This window comes from Corvus brachyrhynchos, unplaced genomic scaffold (assembly GCF_000691975.1).
Source record: "Corvus brachyrhynchos isolate BGI_N302 unplaced genomic scaffold, ASM69197v1 scaffold61, whole genome shotgun sequence".
NCBI classification, from domain to species: Eukaryota; Metazoa; Chordata; class Aves; order Passeriformes; family Corvidae; genus Corvus; species Corvus brachyrhynchos.
Window position 1 is genome coordinate 8,722,548 of NW_008236478.1, and position 19,877 is coordinate 8,742,424.

General features: G+C 43.9%; 2 protein-coding genes across 2 annotated transcripts in view; one reads left to right on the forward strand and one right to left on the reverse strand.

The window, feature by feature from the left end:
• PDCD11 (programmed cell death 11) overlaps positions 1 to 16,082 on the forward strand; it is a 24,908-nt gene extending 8,826 nt beyond the window's left edge. Inside the window, exons 15-37 of the mRNA XM_008643862.2 lie at positions 5 to 73; positions 754 to 954; positions 1,501 to 1,671; positions 2,064 to 2,280; positions 3,082 to 3,222; positions 4,160 to 4,275; positions 4,444 to 4,964; positions 5,449 to 5,511; positions 5,961 to 6,069; positions 6,614 to 6,703; positions 7,029 to 7,131; positions 7,640 to 7,817; positions 8,469 to 8,525; positions 9,303 to 9,425; positions 9,698 to 9,820; positions 10,008 to 10,200; positions 10,615 to 10,731; positions 11,064 to 11,204; positions 12,259 to 12,509; positions 13,153 to 13,321; positions 13,594 to 13,747; positions 14,289 to 14,454; positions 15,109 to 16,082. Coding sequence (XP_008642084.1) covers positions 5 to 73; positions 754 to 954; positions 1,501 to 1,671; positions 2,064 to 2,280; positions 3,082 to 3,222; positions 4,160 to 4,275; positions 4,444 to 4,964; positions 5,449 to 5,511; positions 5,961 to 6,069; positions 6,614 to 6,703; positions 7,029 to 7,131; positions 7,640 to 7,817; positions 8,469 to 8,525; positions 9,303 to 9,425; positions 9,698 to 9,820; positions 10,008 to 10,200; positions 10,615 to 10,731; positions 11,064 to 11,204; positions 12,259 to 12,509; positions 13,153 to 13,321; positions 13,594 to 13,747; positions 14,289 to 14,454; positions 15,109 to 15,280 — 3,645 coding nt within the window. The 3' untranslated portion in view covers positions 15,281 to 16,082. The remainder of the gene's footprint in view (positions 1 to 4; positions 74 to 753; positions 955 to 1,500; positions 1,672 to 2,063; positions 2,281 to 3,081; positions 3,223 to 4,159; positions 4,276 to 4,443; positions 4,965 to 5,448; positions 5,512 to 5,960; positions 6,070 to 6,613; positions 6,704 to 7,028; positions 7,132 to 7,639; positions 7,818 to 8,468; positions 8,526 to 9,302; positions 9,426 to 9,697; positions 9,821 to 10,007; positions 10,201 to 10,614; positions 10,732 to 11,063; positions 11,205 to 12,258; positions 12,510 to 13,152; positions 13,322 to 13,593; positions 13,748 to 14,288; positions 14,455 to 15,108) is intronic.
• Positions 16,083 to 18,050: 1,968 nt separating this feature from the next.
• Positions 18,051 to 19,877, reverse strand: part of CALHM2 (calcium homeostasis modulator 2) — a 5,530-nt gene continuing 3,703 nt past the window's right edge. The window contains exon 4 of the mRNA XM_008643965.2: positions 18,051 to 19,877. Within this exon, the coding sequence (XP_008642187.1) occupies positions 19,595 to 19,877 (283 nt within the window). The 3' untranslated portion in view covers positions 18,051 to 19,594.

Below are 19,877 nucleotides of genomic sequence, written 5' to 3' on the forward strand. Positions count from 1 at the left end.
CAAGCCTGGCCCTGAGGACAAATGGAAATGTACTCCAAAGGAGAAACAGGAAGTGAAATATCAAACAGGAGAGGTATTGAATTCAATGGCTGATTCCTTTTTAGCCTTTTCCTACTTATTTTCCATATGATTTGGTATCACTTTGAACAACTTTGCTTCAAGAAAGCTGACGGTGGTCAGGAACTAGTGTTAAATGTGCATTTCTTACTGTGTGGTTGGCCTCCTGGATCTGTTTTCAGAGGTCAGGATGAAGGAGTCCCAGGAGAGTCCTTCTGGAGGTACCAATTAGTGCTCCTACTCCTAGGTGGAGTCCTCTTATTTTATTTTCTCGATGCTGCTGATTTTCTTGCTCCAAAAGCTGCTCCCTGGAAAAAGACAGCTTTAGAGAAATGTTTTGAAATGTTTCCCTGTTTGTGCAATGAACAGTTTCCAACTCCCTGCAGATCTTGCTAATGCAGGAACAAGACAGTTCTAATCTTGATTAAATTATTCCCTTCGCCTTTCAAATGAAAAGTCACAACCAAGAGAATGTTTCCAGCTCTTTATTTCTCTGGGAGCTGAAAAATAGTTTTTATTTTACCTTCTGTGCTGGCATGATTTTTAAGCTCAGCCCTGTTGATGTGGGAGTTTTTCATGTATTGCTGGGAGGCAACATCAGATCCCCTGCAGCACATCATTTGGTACCCTGTGCATCAAAAGAGATGACTTCAAAAACCCATGGAATTTATATCACTGTACTTGCTCTCTTTTCAGATAGTTGATGTGAAAATCTTGAAGAAGAAAGATAATGGGTTAGAAGTTTCCATCTTAGAAGATGAAGACAATGTGGTAGCCTGGATCCCCACACTGCACCTGTCTGACTTTGTTGCTACCTCCAAGCTCCTGTGGCACTGTCTTCAAGAGGGAGATGTCCTGCCCAGAGTTATGTATCTAAGTGTCAAGGGAGAGCACATTGTATCCTTTGCCACCTCAACCAGGCAAACAAAGCCTGAGGAAGGAGGTATCTCTCAGGAATCCAGAGTATCTGCAAAAGAGAAGATAGACTAGTTAGTGAAGTGGAAGTGCCTGTCAAGCTAGGGATACTTCAGAGAGTCATTACAACTTGTGCTAGAAGTGAGGCTCAGCTGGGACTAGAATCTCTTCAGAACGAGATTGTGACCTGACTTGTTTTCCCAACCAGCTTCTGAGCTGTTACTCATATCACAACCTTAGGGAAATTTTTGCTGCTTTTATATCAAAAATCTGAACTGAATTGTTAGGAAGTTGATATTTCTGCTACTGTGAAGCATGCATCTTTAATGCTGAGCACTTTAAGAGACATGAGTTGCTAACTTTTTGTGTAGGAAGATCAAGACAGAAATTAAAATTACAGCATTTAGAGCTCCTATACTCTAACTTGCAGCAAGTGCTTTAGCCCAGTGATTAGCAGCACTGAGAGATTTGCTTGGCATTGTGCTCCTTTCATTCATCTTTTCCCATTTTTCTTAACTGGTTGTTCAGATCTTGAGCAGAAAGTCTGCAGTGATTTCTGCTGTACAGGAGGAGCAAGTTGTGAGAAGCTTCTCTGAAATCCAGCCTGACATGCTGTTGACTGGTTATGTGAGGAATGTGATGCCCTTTGGAGTGTTTGTGGAGTTCCCTTTTGGTGTGACAGGACTGGCACCTAAAGTGGTAAGCGATGCCTCCACTTCAGTAAGCAGCATGTGTGTGATCAGGCTGCTTGAAACATGGTTTTAGCAAAGGTACAATAACAGGGAGGGAACAACTGGGCTGCAGGCCCTGCATTTGCACAGCTTCCTGCTGCAGGGTAAAAGGGTTTTGGTTTGCCTTTTAAACCACTTCCAAAAAGAAATTAGGCACTTCATTCAAGTGAGCTTAAGCTTCAACAAGGATTTCATGTGACCTCAGTGGTTAATTTTAATTGATGGGTTTCTCTTAGTCTTTGTTAATTTCTCTTATGCATTTTCATGAAGTCTTAACTCAAACCCTTCTGAACAGCTCTGTGGGTGGTTGATCAGTACCAGCTGTGCTCAGTAACCTTGCCCTCTGTTTCCTTTGCACAGAGCATGAGTGACAAGTTTGTGACAGACACCAAGGACCACTTTGTGGTTGGACAGACTGTGATTGCAAAGGTGATGAGCACTGATGAGGAGAAGCAGCGTGTGCTCCTCAATCTGAAGGTGTCCGAGTGCAGCTCAGGGGATTCTGCTGCAGAGAGCTTTGCCCTCCTGAATCAATATTTCAAGGAGCTGAAAGAAATCAGGGACTTGTTGAGAAGAGGTAAAAGATCGTAAATGTTCTGCTAAAGGGTATCAGGGCCAAAAAAAAAAAAAAAAAGAAAGGAGCTCTAAAGGAACAAGAAGAGAAAAACATTTAAGTGAAAGGAAGTTCAGTTCAAGCAAAGAGTTCACTTCCCAAAGTAGCTTGTTAGAAAAAGGATGTGTGTGCAGTGCCTGCCATTGACAAGAGGCTTTTTGTAAGTACAGCTGGAACAAGCCAAAGAAACTGCTTTCATTGAAGTCTGCTAAGCCTCTTGCATTGATTTTGGGTCAAGTGCTTGTGATAACCCAAACACAGTACTCCCATGAGGATGAGTTTGTTCAAATAGATTTGCCTACATGCATTACAGGTCCTCCAGCAAGGGTTTTCTCACATGCTGTTTTTCTAGTGCTTTTATCAAATTCTGACTTTGTCTTTTTAAGATTCTTCTTATATCCAGTACTTTCTAATGTTTGTTTCCTGTAATTGTGAAGTGACAGGTCTGTTTTGTGCTTCTAGTGTTAATCTATTTTGCTTTCACTTTTTTCCACATGCAATGCTGGGTGCCAGTGTTCCTGTAAGATTGGAAAATATTCTCGCCAAAATTATTAGGTCCTTAGTGTCACAAAAGTGTTTCTACTTTGATTAACTCTCAGAATTTACTTTGTATTTCTACAGATTCAGGAGCCTAGGCTTTGTTTTCCCTTATGAAGGCAGATGAATGCTTCATGTACCACTGAGTAAATGCAAAGCCTTGTCTTTGTTTTGCAAAGAAACAACATAAGCAACACTGACTTCCCACTTTTTCTTTCCTTTATTTAGGGGACCCCAGCATTTGTGAGTTGGTGCCTGGGAAGGGAGTGCATCTGGTCGTGCAGGACGTGAGGGAGGATGGCTCAGCACTGTTCAGTGGCAGCTCTGTCACAGGCTTGACTGTAACTGCCACCCGCTACCATTTGGGAGGTGAGGGTCTTTCCTTTGCTTGTGTTGGTTTTCAGCCTTCTGCTTTGAAACCTCTCCCAAAATGAATTCTGCTGATGAGGAACTAACAGGGAGAAGTCTGGTCAGAATAGGGATGGCCTTGAAGAGTAGTTAAATTTCCCAATGTCTTGCTGGCCCATCTATGTGATTCAGAAAATATAGTACAAACTTCCCTGTGCCTCTGTTAATCCTGTCTCGTATTTTGGGCATCTAGTTTGTGCCCAGAGATCCTTAGTTGAACCATACTGTGTATAGACAAGTATTAATACAAGCTCCAGCTTTCTTGGTTTTTTCCTTCTTCCTTTAGAAAGAACATACTCCAAGGAATATCTGAAATTGCTGTCAATTTTTCTTGAAAAATCAATGACTTTAAAACAGGACTGTAATTTCAGTATTTTCCAATTCAAAAATTAAAGAAGGGTGTCATTTTGTGCAAACACGTACTTGCTGAAATAATGAAAGCAAGATAAACCTCTGACTTCAGCAGAAGTAATAACCCTAGCACTTCTGTGTCAGAAGAGTTTCTTTTTTTTCCCTTAGCAACAGATAGACTGATGATAGTTTTGTGCAAATGTTAGGAAAATCTTTTTCAAAACCTATATTATCTTGACTTTGTTTTTAGTCGGCCTTGTCTTCATTATTTAAGAGTTGCATCTTCATAAATCAACTTAGTAAAGCACTGAAGAAAGCATTAAACTTTTTTCCAAATAAAAAGCTCTCTTTCTCATTGCTATTAATGTTGTAAGAATCTGTTCCTAAAGAGACTTATTATATGTTTATTACTAATTTGGCTCAGATACAATAGTAATTAAGCACTCTTTGGCCTTCAGGAATTAAACCTTTTGTCATGTACCACTATCACAGTTGCTCAGAATTCTTCACTGTCGTCAGGACATAATCTCTTTATTCTCATTTGTAGACAAAAATATTGCTCCTGGTGAGAAAAGGAAGGCCATTGTTCTTCATGTGGATGCCCTCACATCCGAGGTGTATGTTTCTCTTCGGGAAGAACTGTTAAAGCAAAGACCCAAGCGAGTGAGTGTGTGTTCTGTTTTTGGGTTTGTATGTTTCTGCTTGTGTGGCAAACTGTAGGTGATTAATAAATTTCAAGGGGGGGCCGTTTCGTTTTTTAGAACGGTGGGAGGTAGAGTGGAGGAAATCAAAATCTCAGCAGGAGGAGTCACTCTGTCCATTTCTGTCTAGCGGCTCCGAGAGAACTCCCAGCACTCTGCGGTGGTGCAGCACATCACAGAGCACTTTGCCATCGTGTCTCTGCTGGAAACAGGCCAGCTGGCAGCTGTCCCCATCGCCTGCCACTTCAACGACACCTTCCGCTTCGACTCAGAGAAACTGGGGGTGGGACAGACAATCTCTATAACCTTAAAAGCAGTGAAGGAGAATGACCACGGGGTCTTGCCAGCAGTACAAGGCCCAGCCAAGAAGAATGTTTTTGTAAGGGTGAGGAACGAATCGGAGACGGCATTAGAGGAGGTGCTTCCTGCTGTGAAACACTCGCTGTCCCCGGGGGATGTTGTTACTGGTACCGTTAAATCCGTCAAACCAACCCACGTCACTGTGGCTATTGATGACAAGCTGACAGGTTCAATCCATGCCTCTCGGATTCTGGATGAAGTGCCCCTAGGCTCTTTTCCAACTTCTACTCTGAAAGCTGGACAGAAAGTGACTGCTCGAGTCATTGGAGGCAGAGATGTGAATACTCACAGGTGGGGAGACTTGTACATGGTATTGCTTCTGGGGGAATGCAAAGGGTGAAGCAGTTTGTGTTTCAATTCAGGTCATCTAGGACATCTTCTGTCAACAGGTGCTGTTACAGCTGCCTTTGCTGGAGTAGTTGAGACCTGAGGAAATCTGTTGTTACATTCTATCCCAGATCCAGCTTTCAGTGAATTCTTTTTCTACCTGTGTCACTGTATTTATCTTGAGTATAGATTGCAAGAAAAAAAGATGTCTAAACTATTAAGATCCAGTGGAAGCCCTAAATACAGCCTCCAGGGACTAAATTTGCTGGGGTATTTTGGTTACCTAAATTTCCACTGAAATAGTAATAGGAAGAACTGGAACTGGAAGGCTCTGATAGTTTTAGAGGGCTTGCACCTGGGGTTTTTTTGCCAGTGCAGAGGGATTAAATGTGGGTGATTGGGGCCTGGGGAGATCATGAGAAACTTTGATCCTTTTCCTCTTATTTAGGTACCTGCCTATTACCCATCCACACTTCACACAATCCATTCCAGAGCTCAGCATTCGACCAAGGTAGGGGTTGGCCTCTGTGCTGTCTGCACGTCCTTTACAGACCTTGTATCCTTGGATGTCCTGTCCCCTGTATGTCCCACTTGTGAAGGAGCTGGCCATGAGCAAGGACCTCCACATGTATGCCGTGAGGCAAGACCTCTTACTCTCTTTTCCACATTAACTTGGGTCCTGTAGCTGTGTTAAACATCACAGTGCTCTCCTGGCACATAATTTCCTTTGAATGTTCTTTTGGCTTCAGGTTCTGCCAATCTGGACTCTGTCATGTCTATTCATGTCAGAAAGATTCCCCCTTATGATCAGGGAAGAATTAATTCCTTGCAGAAAAATGCAGTTGGGGACATTGTCACAGTAGTACTAGCTCACCACATTCCCCTGGGTTTCTAACTTCCATCTTTATCATTAGGACCAAAGCTGTTTTACTAATGTCCTCTTTCTTCTTTTGCAAACAGTGAAAAAGAAGGGGAATTCACAGCAATGCTGAACCTTAAAGAAGACAGTTCCCTCAAGAAACTCGGACTGTACAATGTTGGACAGACAGTCACCTGTTTTGTAAAGAAGGTGAGGTCAGAGTCTTCCTAGGAAGTGTGCTGGGGGAGGCAGCAAGTGGGGGTGAGCTCAGGGGGCCTTAGCTCAGACCTAAATACTGAAGACTATGGTCTTCATTAACTGTGAGAGTGGCCCATGGCAACTGCAGTGTCTTACAGGGAAAGTAGGGGAAGGAAACAAAAAATTTCTGTATTTGATGGAGTCAGACTGACTTGTCCTCTTTGACAGGCCTGTTTGTTGCCAACAGGCTCTAGTGAAATGGCCTTTGAATGTGCCACCAGCCCAAAGAACGCTTGCTGCTGTCCCCTGTGTGCACTTGCCTGTGAACCACAGCAGTGTTATGCTTGTAAGAATAGGATCCAAACCACCATTTTGCTTGGTGCAAAAGCCAAGGCTTTGTTTCTAATTATTTTTAAATTATAAATAATTATAAAAAATAATTATAAAAATAATTATTTTTAGCTTTAAAACTTAATGAAAAAATTCTGCCAGGGAAGATTTTTGTTTTCCCCCAAGGTGTCATGCTGTCTTCTCTGGTTATTTGGTGTCTTTTTAGTATAACGTGCTCAAAAACTGGCTGGAGGTAGAAGTTGGCCCTGACATTCGAGGAAGAGTTCCTCACCTGCTGCTGTCTCTGAACACCAAGGTAAGAGGCTGTTACTGCTGAGCTACACAGACTTTTTTTTTTTCCACCCACATGGCCACAAGTAATGACTGCAGACACTTCTGACATCTGTGTGAACTCATAACCCAGTGCTCTGCCCTTTAGGTATTGCTGCCCCTTGCTGACAAGCAAGTACTGTGCCTGTAGCTAGTTTGGCGAGCCATTGAAGCAGTGCTGAGCTATCAGTCAACTGCACATCAAAGATGTTTATAGGATGTGTAAAGGATGTTTTCGTAGGGGAAACACTAGTCAGAGCTGTGCAAAGCTCATTTTCTGGAAATAAGTGGAAATGTGTCTTTTATTTCAGGTCTTAAAACATCCAGAAAAGAGCTTTAAAAATGGCCAGGCAATATCAGCTACAGTGACTGGAACAGATGCCACTGAAACAAACCTCTGCTTGTCACTCACAGGTATTGTGGAGCCTTAACAGCAGGACCCCACCACATGTGATGCTTTACTCAGAGTTGGGCCTGCACTGACCCCTCAGGTGAAGGTGTTACACTCCAGAGCCAAGCTGTAGAACAGGACTAACCCCCGGGACCCTGACCCAGATGTAGCAGCATCTAAGACAAGGGAGGTCAGACCTCTAGAATAAAGAATCACTTTGCTAGTATCTCAGCCTGAAGCCCTTCTCAGAGCCCTTCTGAATATATTTCCTTCTAATCTCAGACATGAGATGGTACATTTATCAGCATTCGTCAGTTATTCTGGATCTTGGAATTATGCAACTAAGGGACCTTGTCTGGGCTACCAAGGCAAACATTACTGTGAACAGAGATGGCATAGACTGCACCTTACCAAAAGTTTGTGCATTTAATATGTGACTAGGCAACTAAAATCAGCTACACTAACTTACTACCTCTGTTGCTTCATGTTTTCAAGTATTACGAAGCCCTTTCCCTCCTTCATCTTTTCCAGGAATTCAGTCACTGGAGCAGGACACCATCTCTGTAGGCATGATAACAAAGGTGACTCCACACATTGGTTTGACCATTGCACTGCCAGGTGGGAAGACTGGCAAAGTTAGCATCTTTCACCTGAGTGATACTTACACAGAGGACCCTCTGGGGAAGTTCAAAGTTGGCAAGATTGTCAGGTCAGTAATTGTCCTCCTTGTTCCCTCAAGCTGCAAGGCTTAGAAATATCCTCCTTCAGTGACAGGCTTTTCACTGCCATGAGATGGTGCCAGACTGTAAGGTCAGTCTGTGGCTAAGAAGTGATGCTGACTTCCCTTATATATGTTTGGGTGAAGGTCTTGTATTTTCCGTTTATGAAGAAGCCCCTTTTCAGCTGTCTTCATGGACTGTCTTTTTGAGAGTAGCTACTCTGTTAGCTAAGGTGCTGGTGGGGCTAAGGGTGGCCAGGTATCCCAGCTGTGCAGTGGTTCTGTGGGCTGTTTAGCAATTGAGTTGGTTTTACATTTGTAATGCACAAGCAATTGCATTTCCCTGCTTCACATACTTGTTGGGAATGTTGGAGAGTGCAACAGGCCAAGTGATTTCAGGTGATCTTTAACTCTTTTGTACTGGCAGTAGAGACTGGGTAAATCAAGTAGACATGTTTCAAAAGTCCTTTATCTAGTTTTATGAACTATTGTGTCATGCTGGTTTGTATTAGACAGAAAGTGCTCCAAGGAACAGAGTGCTTTGTTTCTTTTCCTGCTAGTGTAAATGTCTATTTCCTACCTGTGGCTTTTTTTTAGTGTGTAAAAAAGCTTTCTATTTTCTCCCCATGCTCTGCCGTGCAGGTGTTACATCCTCTCCAATGAGAATGGTAAAATCCAGCTATCTCTCCGGCAGTCCCGGTATGTGTCATCCCTCTAGTCTGTTGATCTCCTACTAGTGAAAAAAATTATCCTGAAATACAGTTTGTTTGGGAAGATCAGTGAGAAGTGTTAAAAGAATGAGGAATGCTTTTTTTTGTAAGGGGTGGTACTCATTCCTACTTCAGCAAGGTTTTTTCCTGTGTATCAGCAAACACTGAAGGGTCTGACACTTAACATAAAGCTGCTCAAGTGGGTTCAGATTTCATTTCTGTTTGTCATAGTTTCTAGGTCTACGTTTTCTTTTTTTTGTTTGTTCATTTGGGAAGAAAGGGAGAGTTCTACCATTGAATTTGCAATACAAACATTATGTTTCAATGTTCAGCTGCATTTTAACAGTTCTGATTAAATAATAGACTTGGCCCTAAATGTCTCTTAAAACTGAGCCGCTTGCTTTGTCTTCCTTATGGAACAAAAGTGTGGAATTAAGTATCTTAGAAATAAATGGGGGAAACACCAAGCAAATGCTGTGCCAAATTTCAGACAGCATTTTACTCTCCCCATTTTCTTAGTGTCGGGGAAGGCTGATGTGTTTGGCTTTGTTTGCAGCAGCATATGTATTCCCTAATGCTATGTAGAGTTTGGCAGAGATGCAGGTAGTCCATTAGTACATTTGAATAAACTGAAGGGTGTCTTTGATCCAATATGTTTTCCAGGGAGTACTAGCTGTTGTTAATACTGATCTATTTTCTGCTATCCAGAGCAGAATGGGGATTATTCAGATGAGTACTTTAACTTCTAACCTCTCTTTTCTTTTAGGCTAAATCCGAAGGTGAACAGCAAAGTGGAGGATATTGAAATAGTGAGTATTAAGGATGTTAAAAAAGGCCAGCTAGTGAGAGGCTATGTCAAATCGGTTACTCCATCAGGTGTATTCTTTGGGTGAGTAGCTTAAGAAAATTATTCTGGCAAGTGATGTGTCTTGGAGAATTTATTTTGAATGTACGATTATGGAATCTCATTTGGGGATGGTCTCTGGCATAATTTGAGGTTGCAAAATGAATTTCCTCCTGGGAATCAAGATGTCATGGATACTGTCTTTAACATATGAAATTGAAGTAGAGAAAGTTAGTGAGACACTTTATAGAAGTGCACTTTATTTTTCTTTCCCCCTGCTGTAGAATACTTATATTTGGTTTTCTTCCTCTTCTCAGCTTGTCCACTTCTCTCCTGGGTCGAATCCTGTTCCAGAATGTTTCCCCGTACTTTGTACAGAAACACTCCTTATACGAAAAGTACCTGCCTGAGGGAAAACTGCTCACTGCCAAAGTGCTTGGGTAGGTTCAATGTTCTTTAAAAGGGACTATGAATTAGTAGAAAGGAGAGGACGGAGGAGGGGAGGATGGAAAGAGGGAGGATAAAAGACAGGAAAGTTTGAAAGAAGTTCAGATCCTTGCAGTCATTGTAAATGCTCTGATTTTTTTCTTATTCTTCTGTCCTGCTACTCCTGGCGATGCACCACAGTGTAAATAGAAGAGAAAAACATATTGAGCTCTCTCTCCTGCCTGAGGACACTGGGATGCCAAGTGTCTTGCCTGAATCCCTAGGCCTACCACAATATGGTGCAGAGGAAGAGAAAAAAGAGCCAGATGATGAACAAAGAGAAGAGCCTAAGCTGAAGACAAAAAGGAGAAGAGGAAATTCTGAAAGTGGTCAGGTATGGGTGTGATTGCACAGGACATGCTAAAGGACTTTGATGGTTCAAATACTGAAGGGACCAGAAAGATCCCAGTCTCAGACCAGAAGGATGAGGCTGAGAAATTATACAAACGAGGTAAAAAAAAAGATTAAATTGCATTGGGGATTACAAAGATCAAAAACTATTCCTTTTGGGTGGGATCTACCTGAGATAACAGCCCAGTTGTGTTCCCTGTCCCTTTGGTCTGTGCACCCTCTGTAGGTGAGTGTGGGTTTATTCTCCACTCTCTGTTAGCTGAGAGAGTAGTGGGGGATGCTGTCCCACGGCATTGCCCTCTCTCTGCTGCCAGGCTCTTTACTTTGTGATCAGAATTGCCTTTAAGATCGTCGCAGTTGTTGCCCTCCACCATCCACTCATTTCCACTTGTTGCAGGAGGCAAAGCCAAAGAAGAGGAAGATCTGCCCAGCAGAGGAAAATGACAGTGGAATTGAGGTGTATTACCGTGAGGAGGATGACCAGGAGGAAGAGGCAACTGAAAAGAAATCTAAGGTGAGAAGTTTGGAGGAGAACCTGAGCCTGAAATGGCTTTCTAACCCTGTTGATATGTGTCAGTTTGACTTGAAAGACAGTAAGTGTTACTGCTGCAGATAGGAGTGACACAGGCTGGTATTTGTGTCATCTGAAAATGGCTTGAGGTGGATGGAATTTAAATTACAGCAAAGCTGGTCATGGAGTTAATGTTTTTGTAGATGGGCTGTTTGCAAGTACAAGAAGTCGATAGTACTGAATGGAGAGATGCCACAAGCACAGAGCAGTTGTCTGATCTCAGTTCAAAAATTTACAATTAAAACCCAGGGCATTTTCTGTCTTCCTCCAAACAGGTGAGGAAGCCTGGTGAAGCTCCCAGGCTGCAAGTTTCCATGGGCTTCACCTGGGATGAAGACAGTGCAGTGGATATACCTGTGCTGGATCAGAAAGGAGAGAGCTCGGAGAGCGAGGAGGAGGAGGATATGCAGCCCAAGGTACTTTGTAATTGTGTTGTCTGCACAGGAGACACCACACAGTAGCTGTAATGTGATGTTTTGGTATTTGCATGTCTGTCTGCCCTGTAGCAAAGCCTTTTAACCCAAGGGAACATCTTTTGACAGCTGACACAGAACTTGTTCAGCTATTCTGAACACAGCAGATATCTCTGAAGCAGAGGAGAAAAGGCCCAATTTTAGCATGGTTGCATGAAAAATAGGGTTTCTCATGTTGACCTGTTAAAAAAATAAGTACGTAGAGTCAAACAAATGTTTTCATGATCATAACATTTTTTTATTTAATGTCAGCTCTGTTTTTTGCTTTCCTGAGTGTTGTAAATTTACAGAAAAACCTGGAGATGAAAAACCGTTCAAGTTACAGTCCTCTTATTTATAAAAACACCAAAAAACAGTCTTCTTTTATGCTATAACCTTTAGAAGGGTTTTCCAGTGAGAGCAATTCAGCAAAATCAGAAACAAGCTCATGAACTCCTTTCATGTTTGCTCTTCAGGATTTCCCCTGTCCCTCAAAACTCACCTCTGTAAAGGCAATGCATGGCTGATGCTTTATTGCCCAAGGTAACAAGGCAGAGAACTATGGCACTGTTGGTTCCAAATTAAGACCAGAGTCACTTTAGTGATCCAGCAACATGCCCCAGCTGTACACGGGGAGAAATTGTGTTGGATTTTTAGAGAGTGAAGGGGGTGGTGATGAGTACTACCCTGGAAGGTAAGATGGAAGAATAAGAGAGAAGGGCGAAGTGTGGATCGTGCACTTGGGATGCAAGAGTAGCCAAGTGTTCGGTTCCTCAATGTATTTCATTTAAAAAAAAGGGATTTCAGGTACTGCTGCTCTTCTTTGAGGTGTGAACTGCATAAGAAGGGATGGGGCATGTGTATCATTTTTATCCTCTTTTTAACAGTTGGCCTCATCTCTTCCTGTGGAAGCTGTTTAGCCTTGGATGTACTGAGGTCTGGCTGTGCTTTAGCTGGACCTGCCTATTTCCCCATAAAGTGCCTGCCCTTCCTGAGTCCTCCTATTTTGCTCTTTCAGCTAAAGAAACAAACAAAGAAGGAGAAGGAGCTGGAGAAGCAGAAGAAGGAGAAGGAGCTTTGCAGAGTAGAGGCAGCTCTAATGGACCCGAGTCGGCAGCCCCAGTCAGCAGATGACTTCGACCGCCTGGTGCTGGGCAGTCCCAACAGCTCCATCCTCTGGCTGCAGTACATGGCTTTCCACCTCCAGGCTACAGAGATTGAGAAGGCCAGAGCTGTGGCAGAGAGAGCACTTAAAACAATCAGTTTCAGGTAATAATGGGGCTCTGCTTTTCTTTGCCCAAAAGAATAAATCATGACGGGGTAGTTGTAGTGGAAGAACACGGGTAGTGTCAGTGTGTGTCTGTGTGTGTGGAGTGGCAGAGTCTCTTTCAGTGAGCTCGGAAGGATTAAATGGTAGCAACTGTCCCCTGGCCCTTTGAAGGTCTGGCCTGAGTCACCACCACTGGCCCACAGCTGACCTGCTGCAGGTCATGAGTGCAGGAACTCCCGAAGGTATCCCTGAGTGCAGACATTCTTCTGGGCAGTCGGAAGTGTTTGGAAGAGCATAATGATGCCAGTGATATTGTCCTTAAATCAAACCATGAAACAAACGGTGAAACTCCTGTTGCTTTTGCCATAGGGCTGTACCTTAAATCGTCTCTACTGCATGATTAAGTATGTTGTGCTTTCTTGACTCATCCTTCTGTTTTTTAATTGCAAACAACAGTGATAAAAAACTGTAGTGTGAATCAACTGCTGTGTTCTGTTCCAAAACTGGTGTTTCAGGGAGCAGTATGGCCTTTTTCTTGTCCTGGAGGCCTGCTGCAAGTCAGTCAGTCTGTGTAGGGTTGTTTGCAAAAACCTGGTGAAGACTGGCAAAAGGCTAACCATTCTTGTTCACATCTGCTTTAAGGGAAGAACAGGAGAAGCTGAATGTCTGGGTAGCTCTGCTGAACTTGGAGAACATGTATGGTACTGAGGAGACACTGATGAAGGTCTTTGAGAGAGCAGTTCAATACAATGAACCTCTGAAAGTCTTCCAGCATCTGTGTGACATCTATGCCACTTCTGAGAAGTACAAGGTGAGATAGTGCAAGCAGGTCCCTGGCATGTATCCGATTCAGTCATGCCAGTAAACTGCAAATGCTGGCTGTGTAAGCTTCCAGCTGTCAGACGTTGGGCCTCTCCTGTTCTTAACTGGAATTAATGGTTATGATCGACAGTGGGCAAGGATGCATTGATGCTTGCTTTTATGTCATAAGTGTTCAGAGATACCCAGCCTAAGAATAAGAGTCTTAAAGCTACGAGGCTTTGTTATGAATCTGTGTGATCTAACCCAACTCTGGCCTTCCAGCAAGCAGAAGAATTGTACCACACGATGCTGAAGCGTTTCCGTCAGGACAAATCCGTGTGGCTGAAATATGCCTCTTTCCTCCTGAAGCAAGGCCAGACTGAGGCTACACACAGGCTCCTGGAGCGTGCTCTCAAGGCTCTGCCCACCAAAGAACGTAAGCTCTCTCTGCCCCAGCCTTAATGTGGAGCTTAATGTTGACGGGGGTGGGCTGCTTTCTGATATCTCTGCCTGTGACAGCATTTGTAATAAGTGAAAAGTGCAGCCAGCTGACTCAGGGAAGAGGAGCTTTCAAGCTGGATGTCACTGCTAAATCCACCTGTAATAGAATTTGCTGTGACGCACAAAAGCAAAGCACCCAAAGCAAAGGCAGCTTTGAATTTTACAGCCCTCTAGAAAAGTTCACTTGTCTAAGCCCAGGTTTGTAGGGCTGCCCATGGGTGCTGCATGATACGTTATGAATATAAAAATAAACCTCTCTCTCCTGCAGAGAGCTGAAATGGGAAGTGAACTGTGACCCTTCTCTCTCCCACTTTGATCCCACCTTGGTCCAGAACCTCTTTACAACAGAGCCTTTTGTCTCTGGGTAGAGATGGTGTTGTCTCTGTGCCTATCTCTGTCCTGTGTAATACTCACTTGTGTTTGTTCACATGAAAGAGAGTTGCTGTGATACCCTAACGTGTCATTACTTTTTCTAGATTTGGATGTCATTTCAAGGTTTGCACAGCTGGAGTTCCATTCTGGGGACACCGAACATGCCAAGGCCCTCTTTGAGAGCACTCTCAGCAGCTATCCCAAGCGAACAGACATTTGGTCCATCTACATGGACATCATGATCAAGCATGGCAGCCAGAAGGAAGTACGGTGAGTCGTGGTGCAGCAGGCTGGGATGGGGCAGAGCACACCTGAAAAGAGCAGAGGTACCTGCAGTGTGAGGTTGTGTAGGGGTTCCCAGAGCAGAGCAAAAGGGATTTTTTCTTTCACAGAACTGGTGTATGTGGAAGTGCTTATCCTTGCTGGGACTGAGGAGACCCCAGAGTTCCATAGGCCAGGGGGGGACTGCTTTATAAGTAGTGGCCTGCATGACAGAAAATAGAGGCCTTGAATCGAGGTTCATCTGTCACTCTGCAGGGATTGCCTTGTATCTGAAGGGTGAGATCAATCTTTAATAATCAGTCTTTATATCTTGTAACATAAAAATGGAATTTTTTTTTTTTCTGAGAGGTGCCAAAAGGAAGTAATTTCCCACATCCACTTAATGAATGCAGGGTCCACTGCAGTGTCTGGATCATTGTTTAAGTTGACCAGCAGCCTTAGAGTTCTGCAAGCAAGTAAAAGACTTCTACTTTTAGAAGATTTTGACCAGCTGTTAGGAATCTCTTCAAGCACCACCACTTCGCAGCAATTTCCCCTGAATGTTTCCCCTGACTTTCTGCTCTTTGTTACAAGACAGGGTACACGGCTTGTATTGAGTGCTGTCACCAACACAGGGATTTGAATCACTTTGTTTTGTTGCAGGGACATCTTTGAGAGGGTCATACACCTGAGCCTGGCACCAAAGAAGATGAAATTCTTCTTCAAACGCTACCTGGATTATGAGAAGAAATTTGGTACAGCAGAAAGTGTCCTGGGTGTTAAAAGAGCAGCACTGGAGTATGTGGAGACCAAGAGTTCCCTTGCTGACACCTAAGTGTGGTGCAAGGGAAAGCAGAGAGACTTGGCTTTCCGTGCAGTGTGGGAACTGAGAGGGGTGGAGTTCTCCTGCGACTGTCCGTGGACAGTGAATTTCAGGAGAGTATTGGTCTGTGACCAAACCAGCCTGCAAAGAACAAACCATCAAATGAAAAGATTTGATAAATGTTTGCAGCTTTGTCCAGATATTACAAATAATCCTGGTCTGTTGATGCCGTGTTTTTAAATACAGACTGTTTTATAATCAAAAGAAACATCAGCCATAGCTGTTTTACTTTCCTGGGGAAATGGTGCAGTTATGACACGCTGCTTTTAAGTACAGCAATGTCTTATAAATTGATTTCTCTCACTGTTAAGATGGCAGAGAAGATTCTTGTCTTTTGGATGAATTAACACTTCCAAAGATTTATCTCAGGTGCCTTTGTGCTCTAGAAATTGACAGCAACATCGGATTTGTGGCATAGTTGAAGGTGGAAGGAACCTTTTGATGATAGTCTTCAAGCTCCTGCTCAAAGGAGGGGTCAGCAGGACTAGGTTGCTCAGGTGCACTCCCAGTTTGGTTTTGATTTCCCCCGAGACTGGAGGCTTCACAACCTCTCTGGGCAAACATCTGTTGTAACAAGTTGCTAGGGGTTGATGATAGAAAAAATAGTGATTTTCAGTAGTCATTGTCTCTTAAGACAAATCACTGACGTCAAAGAAAGAAGTGGTTTTTTGAGCTGAAAAAAAGTCATCCCAATGTAACCTTCTGCTTGGAAAAAGCCCGGTATTTTGGGTACTTAAAAAAGCTCTGTCAGTGATGTCAGTGCCTTATGGTCCATATCCTTACAATTCTGTATTATTGTGACTTTTCACTGAGATGTGGATGTGATCAGCCATGTTGTACAGAGGAAGAACTTGAGGCAAGGGGAAAAACAGGGTATGCAAACAGGTGTGGTTATCCAGTGTAGACACTAGCAAGCGGATGCCCAGCTTTGAAGTACCAAACTTGAAGAGTTTTACTCACTGTACTCTAAACTCAAAACCAGAGCTCTGCAGGATCCAGCTGTTCTGCCTCTGTGAATGTCCAGTGTTGGCGAGGCTGGATGATTCAGCATTTATTTCTTTCCCAAGTCCTTTGGGATCCAGAAACAAGTCATTTCACTTCTTGCCCCCAGGGAGAGCAGGGTGCTGTACTCAGATTTTGCTTACTGGTCTTGTAGTGGAGGAGGCTGATTGCAACATGCAGTACCAACTGCTTCTTTTTTTAAAGAACACAGTTTCAATGATGGTAGCTCTTTCTTTTGGTTTAATTAGTTGCATAATAGAACATGTAAATAAGCGTTGCAATAGAAACCAAGATCCCTCAGAGGTATTGTTTCTTCTTCCCTACTGGGGCAATTACAGTCTCTGTAGTTGGCAGGAAAAGTGAAAGACCTGGGTGTAATTCTCTGTACTGGTGGAGCCTGGTTTGAACCCATCCTATTGCTGGGAGCTGTGACCTGCGGGCTGCTCTGTGATGGGATTGTTGTCGTTCTTTGGAGGAAAAGCAGAAAGTGTGAGCTCGCAGCTTGTGTGGTCCAGCATGCTAGTAAGTTAGGTGGCTCAATTTCCCTCTTGGCATTTCAGTGAGAAATCTAACCTGGCTGCTTGTGCTTGTGTGTGAAACCGTGTAGGTTAGTGTTCCTCACCTCAGCATTGTCACTGCGGGACATTGGGTGACAGGAACAGCAGGGATATTCCTGAGGGTGCTGATGTGCCAGGAGAGGCAGAAGCCTGGGGCTGTCGGACCATGCTCAGGGTGGCAGAGGAGAGGAGAAAAACCAAATCCCTGCAATTGCAAACAAATTTCTGAGTGCAGTGTCTTACTCCACTCCTCACTGACAGCTGTCCACTCAAACATGCCTCTCCAACAAGAGGGAGGGAAAACAGAGAAGCTGGACAAGGCCCTAGCCCATCCCAGCACATGGAAAGAGAGTGGATTTAATGCAGGAGAGAAGGGATGTAAACAGAACAAAAGATGGCTTGTGCTCATGGTTTATTCTTAGGATAAAAATCCATTCTCAAGCATTATGTGTCTTGCCCCTTTTCTTCAAAGGAGGGAAGGGGAAGAGAAGGAAGCAGAGTGGAGGTGGTTCAAAAGAATAACTAGGACTATCAAGGAGGAAGGCAAGGGAAATAAAGGAAGTAAGAGGAACTGTGCTTTGTTTCAGCAAGTTACCTTGTGTCTGCTGGCTGTGTGGGGGTGGCGTGTGCATCTGCATGTTCGCACTCAAGGGCCAGTGAGAAGAAATGCAAATGAACTCCCTTTCATCTCGAGTTAATGCAATTTCATTTAACTTCCATCTGATTATTTCTGTGGATTAGTTGATGGTGAGGCTGGGAGCCAAGCCTTCCCACAAATGCTAAGCAAATCTGTAGAGAGGCTGAACAGGGATCCTGGGATGCCTCACCCACTAAGCGGTGTTCCAGCCTCTTTATGTGAGGGAATACCCTCCAGCTCTTTCTTGCAAGATACCATACTTGTAAAATAATTTTCTCTCCTTTGCTGCAATTGTGTATCCTGATATACAAGATTTGTGCTACTCACTGCAAGAATAACTAAAAAGCCTTGTTACTAACTTGTAATATGTGGTAATACTTTAAAACATTCTAGAATGATCTGGATAGGAGAGGATGTGAATGTTTAATAGAAAGAAAAAATAAGTTCTCAGTCCTTGAGTTCAAAGAGAATGTTAAATTATGCCTTTTATGCCCCCCTGAAAAAAAAATCATAAGGCAATGAGAAATAACTCTCATTTAATAATTTATTTCAAATCTCCTTGTGTGCAAGCCCCTCTGAGTTCTGTGGGTTTGAGCTGTTTTTTGAACAACTTAAGGCTTTTTGGTAAATGGCACAGTGTGGAAGGAAGTTGTACCTGTAACAAAACAGTTCAAGTAGAAAAAACAAACTTCTCTGTCGTGGCAGCTCTTTAAACAGTGTTGGGTACACAGGACTGACCCCTGGGAGAAAAGGACTGAGCAATGCCAGAGGAGCAGCTGTGAAGCCGTAGTCACACGGTGTCATGGTGAGGGTAGTAATTTTACACCTTTCTGGTTTTGCTTTCCCAGAGTATGGCCAAGTCCATAAAAGAGACCTTCTGCTCCAGGGGCCAATTAAGGCAGTGGAAAGAGTTTTAGAAAATTCAGTGGTAGATGGGTAGGGAGAGGGCTGCTCCCCCATCCTGTTCATGCTGTCCCTTGTTGCTCCAGGGCTGCAGTCCCAGTGCAGCAGATGGGTGAATGTAATGTGCTCTTTGGGCTGGCAGCTTTGTCATTCCCTTCCCCTCAGAGAAAGATGCTCCATTAATGCAACTGACTAACTATGGTTACATTGTACATACACTATATGTGTGTTTATATATACATATATGGAAAGCTAATTCTGGTTGAGGTCTTCCTGCAGCTTGCAACCCAAACAAAGGACTCTTATCCAATGGCTGGATGAGAAATTCAATGAGCTGCAGACAGTGGTGTGGCTCACTGTGGGTACTGATTCCTCTCAGTCTCCACCTCGCTACCTTGCCCCAAAACTGTTCTGCTGATGGTGCCTCCTCTGGGTTTATAAACTCATGGTGGTGACCATTTGGGTTCATTAGAGATTGCCAGGCACTTTAGTAAGAACAAAGGGAGTTTGCTGTCCTACCCAAATTTCAACTTGGTAATTACAGAGTGCCTTTCTGAATACCAGGAATATTGTGATTCCTCTTGCTTTAGTCTCTCAGTTTTTTGGTGTGTGGCTATGTTACTCACCCATTCCTTCCCAGATGCTATTGCATCCTCCTTGCCCCAGGAATTTACCCCCTGCTTCCATCTTTTCCCTGCACTGTAAAGTCTGTAAAGTGCTCTGGGACCTGCCTGTGTAACAGGCATCACACAAGTGTGTAAGATATTAATGTCAATAAAACAAGTAGGTGTATAGGGTGGCTGGGGCTAACCCTGCTGTGTGGGTGACAAGTGGGACTGCAGGAATCACAGTGAGAAACATTGTGCCCATCTCTTGCTCCCCAAGGCTTCTGCTGGTGCATCAGGCAGTGGGCTGCACTGGCAGCCTGGAGGTAAGGGCTGCATCTGCTCTTTGCTCCCCTGTGTCTCTGGGAACAGCAGTGAGATTGTTGTCTCTGAGGGAGGGGTTCCCCAGCTCGGGGTATTGCTTATTAATCTCTGCCTTGCGGCTATTGATTCCTGTTTACCTGCTGAGAGAAGTAATCCTGCTGGGAGGAATGTTCCCAGTGCACCTATACTGGAAGGCCTGCCAGGCAGTCTGGGGAAGTGCTGCTGGTGCACATCTGTCTTAGGAAGCCAAAAACAGCAGTTCGTGGCCTTCTGGGGTTGGCCCGTTCCCTTCCACCCCTTTGGCCCATTTGTGGAGGCGGCTGTAGAGGGGGAAGCCCTTGTTCTCCCGGTAGATGTAGACGCCTGTGATGGCATTCCACTGGGGGCTCGGCTGGACACCCTCCACTGGGAACTCCTGCACCAGCTCCTTCTCCTCTTTGTCCAGTGCCACAAAGCCAAAGAACTGTTTCACGTTCTTGGCTGCCAGGATCCTGGAGTGGACCTCCGCCGTGCGGCGGGAG